Source organism: Pimephales promelas, chromosome 17 (assembly GCF_988280905.1).
Source record: "Pimephales promelas chromosome 17, fPimPro1.hap1.1, whole genome shotgun sequence".
NCBI classification, from domain to species: domain Eukaryota; kingdom Metazoa; phylum Chordata; class Actinopteri; order Cypriniformes; family Leuciscidae; genus Pimephales; species Pimephales promelas.
The window spans coordinates 16819606-16835874 of NC_142785.1; the positions used below are offsets into that span (position 1 = coordinate 16819606).

Here is a 16269-nt window from a genome sequence, read left to right on the forward strand (position 1 = left end):
GTGACTGCTGGGAATTCTACTCTTGACCACCTAATCATCTCCATTTTTCCTCTTTTCTCTTTCAAATATCTTCACCCACAGTCAGTTTCTGTGCTTTATTGTGCCGTTACGCCCATGTGAATGGTTTAGGGCGAGCATAATTCTCACACTTAACCTTGAGTTTGACCGTTTTCAATCTCTTTTAAAGCCAACTGAGATTGTTGTGGCAGTTTTTGCAGAATCTTAGTCCAACAGTCAAAATTAGATAATGCTACTTTTCAATAAATCTTAATGATACATTTTCTGATAATTAGAGGAATATCAGTAACCAGACAGTTTCTGGTCTCATTGACATCCATAGTTTATTTTTTTCCCTACTATGGAAGTCAATGAGACCAGAAACTGTCTGGTTACTGATATTCTTCTAATTATCAGAAAATCGGCTGAATGGAGTTGAAAATGGTAAAACTCAACTCTTTAAATCTGGGGGAGTGGTAAAATAAGCCTATTTCCAAAAAAAAAAGTGGAGTACTCCTTTAAATGATCCTGGCTTAATCTAAGCCCCATCTGTGAAACCAAGCCTTTTTTAAAAATGTTATACTATTTTCCAGAAAGAAAAAAAAAACGAAAAATAAAACATAAGAGTAAAAAAGTATAATTAAGTAAACCATCAAGTAAAAAAGTAACGTTAAATATTTCAAGATTTATTTTCTGCAAGTTGGCGGAGCAAAGTTTTTCAAATAATAAGCTGTGAAGCAGTTGAAATTATTTTGTTTTCTACAAAATAATAACAAAATATTATTCTAATTTCAATCTTTTAAGGAGGTGTTTTCTTCATTATGATACCAAGTTGCATCACCCTGACATTAAATATCAAAATGAATTTTAATTCAAAAATTAAAAACATGATCATAGAAGAGTTAAAAAATTTGAGAAAAAAAAAACATCTTTTCATTGACCCACAAGCAAAATTGCATTCTTGTGTGTGAGACCCTCTGTGTTCACCATGTCCCAACTCTTGATGCTTAAGAAATTAAACCGTTTAAACATTAGCCCTGCTTTCTCAGAGGATACACGGAGCCCTCCCTGGCTCTCTGGATGCATGTTGTCTGTGAAAACAGAGGGCAAGCAAATACAGAAGTTACTGATTCTACAGAAGGTCAAAGGAAAACTCAGACCAATTGTTTGTAAAAGATCAGAAAACAGCACTCCCCCGCAAATTCTTTATTAACAATAATCAAAACAAAAGCACAGGATTTCGTTGTTGTTTGGAAAGCTCTGCTCATAGCCGATGCATAAGCCTTTGGTTAAAAATAACCATGCTTATGGTTTTAATAGCTCAAGAATGAGGAAAACCATTAACAGAGATGAATGATTGGAATTCCAGAGCTCGCTCCATGACGGATTCCCTGCTCCCAGCAAACCTTGAACCCAATAAGCATGTCCTTGTCTAAAGAGAGAGTGACTATCCTGACCACATCTAAAGGGGCAGAGAATGTCTCTCTTTCTGGCCCCCGGTCCAGAACATGAGGGTGAGCAAAGGCCCCACAACATATGGGACTGATCAGAGCCGCATTTTTACGGCTTGGCCATTCATTCTGTTTACCAATTCAGTTTGGTGAGGCACTGTTTGCTGGGCCCTTGATGACCCTAAATCACAGTGGAATGATGAGAAATTTTTGCTTATGCTGTTTTATTTCTGAAGACTTCATGGTTTGAATGTCAGCCAAATGCCCTATAGTAGTTACTGTAATTTTGACCAGCATTCATTTAGAGCAAACCATGTTGTTTGCTTCTAAAGCCAAGCACACACTATCATGTCACCCTGCCTCGAATTTATTATTTATTGTTGTTGAAATTGTGATGTGAACAACTGATTACAGATTGTGTGCATCAGTTACAGTCTCTCTCTCCTCCTCAACTTAGCTAGAGTCCCGGAATTGTGTTCTCACACAAACTCACACAGCCAATCAGCAGTTGATTCTTGAAGCCTTTTCAACTCTTCCGGCAGCTTTTGCTTTTGCTCTATCTTCTGACAATTTCATTGAGCATTGCTCATTGCTGCTTTCATGCTAGTTTGGCAGTGTGGAAACCTAAAGACTGGCCAGCAGATTTCAAACCAGTTTGAAATTTCTGGTAGCATCTGCAACATGTTGGCATGTCTTGCAAGTGCTACACATTAACATGACACTTAAATAGTGTGAATTCTCTCTGTCAAAGTGGCGTGTTGGTTTGAGTCACGGCATAGTTAGTTTTCTCTTGTGAAAAAAAGTATCATACTTCTAAAAATAGTATCTATTATGGAAATAATATACTTTTAACGAATAAACTTAAGTGTGAACTGAATATAATGTTTTTGGACACTTAATTGCATGTTATTGAATGAAGCGTCTTATAGATTAAATGTATTTAAAATTCAATTATTTCAACTTAAGAGTGATTGTTGACCCACTTAAGTTAGACTCAAGTACATCTTTATATGTCATTTCATAATTACTTTTATTGTATTCAAAATATGATTAAAGTGTACTGCTGAATGTACTGACAAGATTTTAAGGTAACATACTTCAGTGTAATTCCAGTCAAATCTTGTATGTCAAGCATTTAAATATAATTGTTATTACACATTTGTAATGAAGTTGCAATTTAGTTTATAGTAAAAACAAGTATTGTAAATGTTATGTTAAATTACAGTTATAATTATAATCAAGTATTTTACATGTGATATAGTGTGTTAGTCAATGCATCAAATTAATTGTACGTTTTAAAATTATTATATTATCTGTAAGTACATTTTGTTTACACATTATTTTAAGGTTTAATTATACAGTACTGATTAATATTAATTAACAACCTGTACTTAGGATTGATATTTTTTAGGCTTAGTAGCTTGTAATTATGCATAATTAATATGTAACAAGGACACTGTAAAATAAAGTGTTACCACCATAAAGTGCCATAATATATATACCATAAAGTGTTAAAAACATAAATACCATACCATTATGGTAATATATAAATACCATAAAGTGTTAAAAATAAACAAACATAAATAAACTTATAAAACTTGAAGTACATTAAAAGTGTGCATTCAACAATTTTTTACGAGGGACATCTTGAGCATCTCGTTCCTTCTCACTTTCCCCATGGTTTCCTGATTATACTATCTCTGTGTTTCAAAAGTTCCAAAGTCTCCCAAAAAAGAAATGGCCTTTTGAACCAGTGTAGATCTGCTTATTAATTTCCTATAATCCTTATCTGTCTTCGGCGGAAATCACAGTCTCCATAATTCGGATACATAACATTAACTGATGGTTTTATTTGTCTTACTTCAGGAGTTACTCCCTCTGGTGTTGATGTTCGAGCTGCCAGTCATAGTCCAGCTGAACCCTGACCCCAGCTCTCCTGCCATCCAGCACATCTCCCAGACATACAACATTTCTGTGGCCTTCAAACAGAGGTCCAGACTCTATGGGGCGACAGGAGTGGTGCGGGGCTCACAGAATAATGCTGCGGCCGTGAAGGTGAGACTTCCAATGCTTTAGTTTGAGCGTCTAGTGTGGGTAGAGCCTGTTATTCTTGCCAAGGAGAATCTTCTTCAATCTCTGGTCTTGAGGAAGAGTCTAGGGCTGAAGTTGTCCTGTGGGATATTGGATATGCCTGGTATGTGTTGAGATCTGGGGTGAGGAGGCCGTGCCAAAACCGCCTACGAATACGGCCAGAAAGGAACCCCAAAAGAGCCTCTTTGCCTTTCCTCTCTTCCCCTAGTTTTATGGCGCGCTGAAAGAAACTCCGAAATCTAGGCCATTCTCAGGGTCGTGTAAGCCAGATGGAAAATCAAGAACATAAAGAGGTTCTTGTTTACTAAAACATGCTCCATTAGTGACAAAAAGTCCCAATCGTGACTCTTTTTAGCGGAGAGGTTAAATTTGACTTGAGTCCGAAAAAGTGGTCAGTGAGGTATTGGTTAACATGATTTCACTAAGTAAAACATGTTCCTGGATCAACATCTTTGTTGATCCTGGAACAGAATTCCAGTCAACCAATCAGATTTGAGGGACAAGTTTACAGTTTATGTCAAGTTTAGGCTTACAACCAGGGTTAGGTGCTTCTACATCAGTGTTATCCACCTATAATTTCCCTATGATGTTATGGATAAGTTATAATAGGCATAGGTTTAAGATTAGGGTTAGGACTTTTTAGAGAGAAATGTTGTTCCTGGATCAACACAATTTGCTAATTCAGGAACATGTTTTACTTGACAAAATCATGGTGACCTGAGGTATTTACTGTTTCATTCAGGGTCAGAAATGAACTTTTACATTTAAGGGATTATGTTTACCCTAGAATCGACCATTGCATGCATGCACTCATCAGAAATGTATTGGTTTTAATTCTCAACGCTTTAAAAATATTTTTGGACATTTATTGATTTTAACTTGGTAGATTTACCCAATTTCACTTTATTCATAGATGCCACCTACGTCACTACAAATAGAACGCCGCCATATTTGCGACCGACTCACCCAAACTGCGTATTTGAATGAGAGAGAGAGACAGAGATACCTGAAGAAAATTTAAATTTTAGGCTCCGATCCTTATTTTTTACCCCCAGTTTTCTTTAGCCCATTATTATCTGCCACAGTCTTAGTGGTTTTAAATCAAACTGCGACTTTTTTTACTTTAAAATACATCTTTTAAATTGACAAACATCATATGTGTAATTCAGGGCACAATTCAAACGAGATCAAAATATTTGTTGTCTCTCGCAATTGACTACCATACAATATTTTTCCGAAATAATGTCTCATGGTGGTCGACCGGAAGGGGAGGGACTTGTTTGTTTGTTTTATTGAAAGGATCCCCATTAGCTACAGCAATGCTGCAGCTATTCTTCCTGGGGTCCTAAAAAAGTATGTACATTAAAAGAAAATACACAAACACATAATACAAATACATATACAATATGAACACATATCAACATACATATGTACCCTCATACAGGTATAAAAATACACACAAATATAAAACCACATTATACACTTACACCTATAAACATACCTACACGCATACATAATCGCACACATATCTAAATAAATATAAACATTCAGTTATAATATTTTGACAAATGTTGTTTTATATATAATTTGAATTTATTGACATCATTAGTAAGCAGGATATGTTTTGGCAAATAATTCCATTCTTTCATACCTCTAAACACAACAGTATTTTTTATGGCATTTGTTCTTATTATGGGTAAAGTGAAATTACCTTTAGTTGCATGTCTAGTACTATACTGGTGATTTTCTACACTGAAAGAAAGATGCTTGAACAAGACAGAAGGAAATTTTGAATTAGAAATATTTCTTATAAAAATTAACAATGAATACAACAATCTATCTTCGACCAACAACCAATTAAGATCCTTGTGCATTAATATTATATTTCTCCTATAGCTGCACCTAAGTGCTACACGAGCAGCTCTGTTCTGTATAAGTTGTTATTTATTCATATATTCCCCAGTGGCATTTGACCAAACTGCTGGGCAATAGTCGAGATATGTCAATATTAGTGCTTTCATCACATAATTCCTAATATTCGAAGTTAAGAAATTTGCATGTCTTCTCATAATGGATATACCTCTTCCCATTTTTGCAATAATATTACTAATATGTTTTTTCCATGATAATCTAGAGTCAACTATTACACCCAGCAGTCTAGTCTCATGCACCTGTTCAATAACTGTGTTGTTAATCTTAATATTAATTACAGGATTCTTATTAATATTATAATTTGAACCTAGAATCATGTAGTTAGTTTTTATAATATTTAATGCCAATTTATTTAATTCGACCCAATCTACTACATATTGTAATTCTTTATTTAAAACCGTTTGTAATTCCATTTGTGTACTTGCTGATGTATATATAGTTGAATCGTCAGCGTACATAACAATGTTAGCCTTCCGTAAAATATATGGTAAATCATTCGTAAAAATATTAAATAACAATGCACCCAGACAACTACCTTGGGATACTCCACATGTAATATTTCTGATACCTGAGAGACTTAGGCTCTCTATTGCAGACATTGAGACTGTCGGTCGCAAAGATGGCGGCGCAAAGCTACAGTGACGTCACATGAACCAAATGAATTGAAACTGTTGATCAAATCGCTTTAATTTACAGTTGTAATGTATTTTACAGTTGTATTTTATACAATGTATTTTATATGTATTTTACAATACAGTTGTAATGTATTTTACTTTAATTTTGTAGGGGCATTTTTTTTTCCTTTTCTCTTGAATATTTGTTCATTTTAGTGACATGTCCCTGTTAATGTCGACAATGGTCTCGTTACAGAGGGGCACAGCGGTGTTACTAGAGCACCTCGCGGGCAACCTGGCCAGCGCCATCACGGTCAGCACACAGCTTGACATCGCACCCCAGCACCACCTCTTCATGATGGGCCGCAACGGCAGCAACATCAAGCACATCATGCAGCGCACAGGAGCCCAGGTCCACTTCCCAGACCCCAACTGCCCACAGAAGAAATCCACCGTCTACGTGCAGGGAACCATTGACTCTGTGTGTCTGGCCCGTCAGTACTTGATGGTGAGAGATTGTTTTGTTCTTTATTCCAGTGTTTCTGTCTTTCTTGTTCCACAGCGTTTGTGCCACTGACAAGAATGACACCTCGAATAATACAGCATGTTGAGGAGAGGTGTGCTATTTTCTCTAAACTTGGTCATAAATCTCTTAAAATTTCAGATAATTTGACCTTTTTTTGACAATTGATAATGATTTACCAAAATTTTGGTCGGCCAAAACTGGAACGCTGAAATCTTCGACTGAAACAGCATTTAATAAGCTGATCTCCGTTGGCATGTTTTGACTGTGTCAGTTTCTATTTTTTGGGTTGATAATATCGATTTATCGTTTTTAATCAAACTTTCATTAAATTATTTACTCTATGCTGTAGGCCTGTTCAGCCAATGCATGAACAAAACTTCACTAAACATTATTTGTAGCAATCCATTGTAATAGTCTTTATACTTTGTAACTTTTGATATGAAACAAAGTCTCCGCTTTCAGTCATTTTTTAGAACGAAATTCATACAATAAATATTGTTTTAACGTTCTGCAATGTGGCGTGACAGATAAACTCTTTTCGGTCATCTTTCTCTTTTCTACTAGCACAAAATAAACATGAATGAACATCAGTATGTTGAAAGATACAGCACAACATTCAACATTAGAAAGTATATATGATATCAACATTATTACTTTTTAATTGATGGTTACACCACGTTATTATACTAAACTAGTGTTACCATTATATAAGTGTTCTTTTTTTAGTGTAAAAGTCAAGATTTAGATTTCTCTGTCTTGGATATCTTTTTTTTCAAAAATATCTAAACCATTAAAAGATAATAAATTTAATTTAGTAGAAAAAATGTTACAGAAATTAGAACTTGACTTGGGCCATTAAACGGCCACCTAGCAACCACCAAGTACACCCTAGCAACAACCCAAAACACCTTAGCACTTCTTGCGAATATCGCCAAGCCAAATTTTGCACAAGCGAGCAGCACTTACTGTACATCTTAAGAAAATGTGAAGATTTTGTTTCTTTCTTCTCTCATTTTCATCTTCCCTCAAGCCATCAGAGAAATAGTGACACTGGTTTGTCTCATCATGTGGTCTCCAAACAACACAAAAGATTATAAAAGTGACAAAGGCAGGGCCACCAGAAGAAGCATAAAAAACACAATGCTTTTGAGGAACACACAAGTGGAGAAAGCGAAATAATTAGCCTTTCAACACTGCGGTCCTCTCTGGAGACAGATATCGGCCCGTCTGTCCCCGCAAGCCAGCCCAGTCTTGATTTAATCACACAGCAGGAGGCAGAGGGAAGAGACAGTATTCAAGAATAATTTATTCATGCTTTTTGGCTCGATTTAGATCCATTAAGGACATTTTTAGCATTTACAAATAAGACTGTCATAGCAGGCTTTCCACCACACAATCTAGCCTCTAGATCCTTTCCTGCATATGTAGCAGTTTCTTCACTGCCTGCTGAGTTAGCTGTGTCAGGAGAGGAAAAAGAAGGTCCAGGACCAGTAAATGAAAGCCTTAGTCCTAGAGTACCTGCTGCTGTTTTTCTTTTCAACATGAGAAGTAGGTGATGGATCACTCCTGAAAACTGTAGCTTTGCTGCTTTAGGACTGAGGCCAACTGAGTCCTTGAAACACTTAAAGTTTGACTCAATGAATGATTTACAATAGTGTAGAAAAATTTTGTTCATTTCTCTTTCTTGCTTTTTTTGTGCTTTCTGCAGGGCTGCCTGCCACTGGTGCTGATGTTTGATATCAAAGAGGACATTGAGGTGGAACCACAGTGCATTACTTCCCTAATGGAACAGCTTGATGTGTTCATTAGTGTCAAACCAAAACCCAAGCAACCTAGCAAGGTTTGCACACTCACCCAAACCTATATACAGCATTACATACATTATGTTGGCAGACACCCTAACATTTTGTTTTTGAGCCATTTTGCTATTACTTTCATTCAAACTGTTTCAATGTGATTTTTAGAGGATGAATGAAGTCAGTTCTCCTCAGTTGAGGAAGCAGTGGTATAGTTCATCACATTAACAATCAACATGATCCACTAATGTTTGACAACCAGAATATGTCTAAATACTTAATTTTAGCTACTTATAGTCTTTAAAAATGTGCTTTTATGTATTTATTTGAAAATAAAAAGCAGCATTTTTATATGTATTATATACACTACATTTCAAAAGTTTGGGATGAGTAAAAAAATTATAAAGAAGTTCATACTTGTATAAGGCAAGGATGCTTTAAATTGATAAAAAAAAAATGCAGTTTAAATTAATTAAAGATATTTATAATGTTACAAAGGAATTTAAATCGATTTTTTTTTCTATTAATCAAAAAATCCAGAAAAAAAATTGTTTCCACAAAACAATTAAGCTACACATTGCTTTATTGTTTGAGCAAATCAACGCAGCCTTGTTGATTTTTGTTTTTTTAGTTCCACCATGTAAGACACTTTGAATCAGATCAAGCATTAAGGCCTAGTTCTCTCAAAATTAAGGCGCCTAAGTCTTGTAAAAGTAATGTATGGAACATATAGGATTTGTGGGTGGCTTACTACCAGGATGTGGAAACTGGGAATGCTTCACGTCCTTGGTCATGGTCAATGGTGAAATACTATCCTGTGTTTTAGGCTGAATGGAAGCAATGTAAATTATCATTCTTACAGCAAAAACCTCAGTTTTTTTTCCATTTCAGTGATTTGTGTTGATGCCTCCAGCTTCTCTTTTTCACTCTGCTAATAGTTTGCCACAGTAGTAACCTTGACTAGTGTATACAGCACATATATAAGGAAGGAAGTATATTCTATACCAATTGAGGCAGAAAACAAGGACATGCAGAATTTCATTCCAGGAAACCCCATTCATTTCAGTTCAAAGAGTTCACCACTTCTAGTCAGATCTTTTCAGCTTCATGATGATGGTAATGGATCTTAAGAAATAAAAATACCATGACAAACTGTGCAATACTCCAGGACCAGGGTTGGAAACCACTGCTTCAGAGTTTAGATCCAACTTCCCTCAACACACCTGCCTGGAAGTTTCCAGTATACTCAGGCTAAATCCGTAACGCCCCCTAAACCCTCAATTCCCTACGTTAGTCGTCTAATACAGTTCACTTAAAGAAGTAAATGAGTGAGTGAATTCGGACCGCTGTTGAGCATATATCAGCTGTACATTCGTTATTGCGGTGCAGTGTGGGATAGAACGAGTGCACACAATTACGTCCAGTATGGTTTTGGATACCAGTCCAGTACAAATGGCTGTCCTTTCAAATAATCCCCTACTTGAGGGTTATAGGGGGTGATTTCGGATTCAGCCCTAGTAAAACCTAGATTAGCTGGTTCAGGAGCAGGATTGGCCCTCCAGGAGCAGGATTGGACACCCCTGGCCAAAGCGAACTTTCAGGAAAAGTTAATAACTTCAAACAACCATTTGTCCGTGGCGACGTAATAATCTACGTAATAGATAGTTGTGTGCTGAGGCTCTTCCTTCTTTGATGAAGAGACAAATTGCAGAGCTTGTGCAAACATATCCCCATCGCTATGATAAGATGCTTTCTTAACTGCTGTTTTCTTCTGTCATTTTTTTATTGTGCATTTATTTTTAGTTTATTTTTAGTTTATTTTGTTATTGAGAGGAAAGCTTGTAACTAGGGCTGTCAGTTAAACGCGTTATTAACGGCGTTAACGCAAACCCATTTTAAAGGCGTCAATTTTTTTATCGCGCGATTAATGGTCTTTTTGGCCTAGCAAACTTTGTAGTTTTCTGTCACATGCTTTTGCAACAGGACGTGACATGCGCACTGCGCTATGAAACCCATTCATTTCAATGGCTTGCGCCGCGCAAGGATGTTTTGTTGCTTCGTCGACCAAAGAGCAAGCGGATCTAGTTAGACCGTAAACAAAACAACAGGCATGCCGCACACACTTGTTTGGGCTTGCGAGCCGGCCAAATAGTTGGTTAACGTTACGTTTTGAGTGGATGATAAGCGTGAGACACCGAAATGGATGCCAATAAGATTCTGAATGGAAAGTTTACTTTTAAAAAGTTGCCAAATGGTTCCATTGACAAGACCAAAGTGATCTGTGTGTTTTGTCATTGTGAACTGAGCTATCATCATCGCTGCACGTCCAGTCTCAAATACCACTTGATGATGGCCAGGCATACACACACACACACAGCTGATGCGAATTCTCCGCCCCCTCGTAAATATCAGGACCTCTCACTATTTATTTCACCCTTTTATTGATGGACAGTGTTACATTGTGTGAGAGATTATTTGCTCCAAGTGAGAATTTTAGTGTGATTTTGAACACAGTATATGCCAATGTTGTTTTCAATAAAAAAACATTTGCACAAAGCAAGCCGATCCACTTTTCCATATTGATAAGAGCATTAAAATGAGAAAAAATAATGGGACAAAAAGAAATCAAGAGACATTTAGAATAGATAAAAATGTGTGATTAATCGTGAGTTAACTATGACATTAATGCGATTAATCACGATTAAATACTTTAATCGTTTAACAGCACTACTTGTAACTTGTTTATATTCACGTAAACACCGCTCTCTGCAGATTGGGCGTGTCGGGATGTTCTCTAGCATATTTTGACTTCTTTCAACCCCACCGATTGAAGAACTTATTGCTACGAGTATATTGGAGCCTTTATTGTCTTCATGAGAACTTATTGTCTTCATGATGTTCTGCTCTGTCATTTCACTGACAAACAAACACTTTAATAATCAAATATACTGCCTACTAGTGGATGGGAGCTGATTTCTAAACTCTGAATCTCTTTTTTCTATGGGCTGTCAGTCAGTGATAGTGAAGAGTGTGGAGAGGAACGCTCTTAACATGTATGAGGCCAGACGCTATCTATTGGGTTTGGAGAGCAGCGGTGTCTCAGTCCCCACCAACACCTGCAGCATCACCAGCAGTAATGGTGGCAGTCCTCCATGTATCTCTGTCCCACCTCCAGCTCTCAGCTGCCCCGTGGGGCTCGACATCTTGGCCTCAGCCGGCCTCGGCCTCACCAGCCTGGGTAGGACAACAGTGAATTTATGTTATGGTGACTATAAAAGTATATTCTAGTCTATTATTCAGCTCGACTTCAATTTTCATGAATATATTTTTGTGGATTGAAACTGGAGTATACAATACAATGTTCAAATGTCAAATGCAGGTCTGTGAAAACAGTACAAAAAGTTTGGGGGCATTATAAAGCAACCATTAGGCTTAGCTTTCTGCGTGGTCCTAAAGTTGTTGTTACACGTTGTGTATTTTGACGTAATGGCGGGAAAACCAGTCACTATATTTATTTTTGTAACACTTTAGTTTAGGGTTCAATTCTCACTATCAACTAGTTGTTTATTAGCAATATTACTAGCAATGATTACTACTAGGATATTAGCTGTTAAAGAAACTAGTTAATAGTGAGAATTGGACCCTAAACTAAAGTGTTATGAAAAAAAAAATTCCCTTGTGGGAATACATGGACGTGCAACAACAACTTTAGGACCACGCAGAAGGCTAAGCCACTATTAACTAGTTGCTTATTAGCAATATTACTAGCAATGATTATATTTGGATATTAGCTGTTTATTTAGTATGTATAAAGCACATATAATATTCCTTAATCCTACCTAACACCTAAACTTATCAACTACCTTACTTACTTTTAATACAGTAATTAGGAGTTTATTGAGGCAAAAGGCTTAGTTAATAGTTTGTTAATTGTGAGAATTGGACCTTGATCAAAGGTGTGACCATTTTTTTTTTTCTTGTTCAAGAAGCCATTTCACTTGGATTTACATCACAATAGGGAAATAAAAGTATATTGCAACTTATGTTTCATGACAACTATAAAATTTGTTGTTGAAATTAACACTGATTAACAAGTGGATGAATGTCTCTTTATTTGTGTAGTATATGTCTTATGTTGACAGTGTGTGTATGGTTTATTGTCTCTGACCTGCAGGTCTTCTTGGACCTACAACAGCCTCCATGACAGGACACTCCACCAACTCCCTTCTCAATGCTCTCAACAGCTCCATCAGCCCATTACAGACACCTTCCTCTGGGACACCCAGTCCCACTCTCTGGTCCAACTCACTGGCCAGTCCCGCCAGCACACCAGGTAAAGAGAAGACTGACAGAATTTATCCTCAAAAAATCACACTCAATATGCATTAATCATCTCATGTGTTCACACTTCATTTATATTGAAATAAATCAAACTTTGCATTCACATTTTACTTGAACTTGAAAATGGATTCAAATCTGGTCTATTTTACAGTCTAAATGTTTTAGAGTGCATTTGTTTGCTTTATTATAATATTATTTTTACAATAGTGATATTTATCTTTTTGGTCCACTTGTGATAGGGTCTCAGTTACTTTACAATCACATTGTCCAATTGTTATATTAAATATTGTAATGGTATTATACAATTGTTATATTTCTCTAGAGTCTCAGTCCACTTTACAATAACATTGTTGTTGTTTAAGAACCAAGTCCATTATTTCATTTTCATTTCATCAATTCAAACCATGCTGGCTCATTTTTTCTTTAGGATTCTCATCGCCCTTGATGATTCACCCAGCCACCCAGGCCACTCTAACAAGCATCTTGCTGTCAGGAGTTCCAGGCTACACCCACAACACTCCATCCCCTCCGCCAGGTCTCGTCCCTATTGACGCCCAAGTCAATGGAGTATCAGACTGTAGTAAGGCTGTGTCCTCCCTCAGTAGCAAAGTGAGCACGCCTTTCTTCACTATCATGAGATGGTTATGCTAAAAAGCTGTCTTGGACTTCCTCTTGACCAGAATATTGTGTGCTTGTGTTGTGTATCAGCCTAGCAACATGTACAGCAGAATGTCTGCAGCGTCTCTCGCAGATAAAGTTCTGACCGCAGCTCATGGTGACTCCGTGCAGGAAGCCAGTCCTCACTGCCCTTCTGAACCACTGTCCAGCAAGTCCAGCCAAGACCGAGGTCTGCATTACTCATTACAATACCCTCATTACAAGATGCATTTCTTTGCACTGCAAAAATCACTTGCTTGAAATTGTAATTGTAAAGTTACCCCTAAATTATTTATATAAGTTTATATTTTACAATCAAACCAAAATGTATTCAGACACCTTGCTATCCTAACTTAAATAAATGAACAATCCAAAATGATATATGGGAATATTATTATTAATAATTTATAAATTGAATTTATAATTAATTTGTTAATTTTTATTAACAATTTTATATAGACTTGTATTATTTATATACGTGCTTGCAAAGCAACACTATTGTTATTGTCCATACTTATTATTATTATTTATTTATTTTTTTTATTATACTTTCGCCACTTTTTGGCGAGCTACTCCTCCGCAGCTTTTGTCACAGACCCATGGGTGAGGCGTCAAATGGGAGTTGTTGTGTTTCATCCAGATAAGCCAAAAATTCAAACATACTTTCACATTTGTTCTACATGAATGACCCATTTTATATACACATTCATCATCTTTCCAGAGCTGAAGTATCCCTTTAAGTGTGATGGCGTACTCTACAAGAGTGATTCCTGACATTTGTCAGAATTGATTATTTTTATCTGGTAAATGCCAGCAAGCTTTATCGGTATTGCAATGACTGCCATGTGAATCAACACTTCATGCATGCCACTTTCCAAGACTAAATAAATTGAAAGATATATTATACTCACCTTTATTCAAGCCTAATGCAACCAGTGACATTCACTGCTGAATCATGTCATCCGTTTGATTAACACTTGAAACAACTCCTTGACCTTCTCTAGATTGAAAGCGAGAATTTATTGACTTTGGTCAGTCTAATTATGGACAAATATAAACTCAGTTCCAAATGGTAATACCATTCCTTCCTGCTCTATGAACGAGGCATTTGTAGAAATACAAGGCCAAGGTTTTCCGTGCTCCGGCATTGTTAAAGCTATTTGAGTTGGCCCTAGATCCATTTAGCCTGTGTGTTTTAGCTTTCAGATGAGGCGAAGTCAATTCAATCTCGTTATTCCTTAAAAGCAGTAATGATAAATGGCGTGTTAGATTCTCTGATGCTGAGTGCTGCAGGAATACAATCTACTCAGCTAAAACGTTCAATATGGGGGCTTGAGGAAAGAAAAACAGTCGTGTCTATATGCATGTGTGTGTTTCAGGCTCGGATACATTCGTGGAGGTGGGCATGCCCCGAAGCCCTTCTCACTCGGGAAACAGCAATGAACTGAAGCAGATGTTGGCGTCCTGTAAGACAACGTCAGGAAAGAGGCAAGCCCTGGAGCTGCTACAGGGCACCAAGAACTCTCTCCTACAGTACGAACTCTCATCACTCAACAGTCAATCACTAGTCCATGTTAGAGGTAGCTGATAATGCTAATATACTCCTATTCTTTTACCCATGTAGTTCAGAGTGTCTGTTGTCGGACTCTGACTCCAGCGCCTCTGAGAGTCCGGTGGCTGATAAACGCGCTCCGGGGAGCGAAAGAGCAGCGGAACGGGCCGCTCAGCAGAACTCGGACAGAATCCGGCTTTCTCCCCAGTCCTCCTTCTCCAGTATGCAGGTGATGCACACTTAATGTCACTTATGGCGCTTTTCAACTACACAGTACGGCTCGTCTTTGTTTGGTTTTCCACTGTGTAAAAGTTGTACCTGTACCTGCTTTCGGGTACTTTTTTTGTACCACCTCCGGCGAGGTTCTGAGCAAGCTGAGGCGAGCTAAGGCGATACTAAAATCATGTGACGTGAAAACAATGCCGACTGCTGATTGGTCAGAGAGAATCATCACCATTCATTACATGCGCCAGATAGAGTATCCAGAATAACCCCAGTATTTTTAAATAGTTTGGCCAGAGATATTTACTAAACTAACTACTGTACTATTATTATGGCAACGCGGAAGAATAGGCCGTGGTCAAACGAGGAGGTGCAGACTTTTCTTTGTTTGGTGGTCGAAGAGAGGATCCAGCGAGAGATTAATAGGGCAACAAGGAACTAAAGGCGTCGCTATGACGACAGGGTACTATTTGTGCGCCATTAGAATCTCGTCAGGCGCTTCCCTTAGCTTAAAAAACAATTATCGAATGAATCGAGCCGCCATGAATAGGTGGTTTGCAGTCACGTGATTGTGTTGACACGCGGAATGCAGATGGTGGGCAAGGAGTGAAGAGCGCAATGGACGAGATGGAAGAAAATCCGTACTGTACTACTTTAGACGCTATTACAAGAGAAATATATAAACAGAAAATCGAAACATATGTTGGACGTGATCCTTACGTTATGAAGAGGACCGATTTTCAACTGAATTGAGAGATTTGCCTGCCATCGAGGCTGTAGATATCAGCAACTAACTCGTCTTACAGACATACTTTGACTTTACAAAGTTCGGAAACTGGTACGTTACATGAACAGCCACATAAGTGTATTTAAACACCTGAATAATGTAATTATAAGCCACATAAATAATGTATTAACTCACATTTGACGAAGTGATCACTGCACACACACACACACAGGCATTTTCCCATTCGGTTCCTCCCGACCGCAGACGTAGATTTGCAAGGCATTTTTTCCCTGGTGTTTTTCTGTCAGTTCCTTGTATTTTCCACCCTTATGGACAACAACTTTGGGCACACGATAAAAACTC

General features: G+C 37.4%; 1 protein-coding gene across 2 annotated transcripts in view; it reads left to right on the forward strand.

Moving 5' to 3' along the window:
• Positions 1–16269, forward strand: part of bicc1 (BicC family RNA binding protein 1) — a 105842-nt gene that overhangs the window by 77807 nt on the left and 11766 nt on the right. Inside the window, exons 7-15 of one of the 2 annotated variants that reach the window (XM_089121982.1) lie at positions 3315–3503; positions 6342–6593; positions 8320–8451; positions 11420–11672; positions 12582–12740; positions 13176–13357; positions 13457–13595; positions 14785–14938; positions 15030–15186. In XM_089121982.1, the coding sequence (XP_088978108.1) occupies positions 3315–3503; positions 6342–6593; positions 8320–8451; positions 11420–11672; positions 12582–12740; positions 13176–13357; positions 13457–13595; positions 14785–14938; positions 15030–15186 (1617 nt within the window). The remainder of the gene's footprint in view (positions 1–3314; positions 3504–6341; positions 6594–8319; positions 8452–11419; positions 11673–12581; positions 12741–13175; positions 13358–13456; positions 13596–14784; positions 14939–15029; positions 15187–16269) is intronic. The other variant, XM_039653314.2, reaches the window with a different exon arrangement.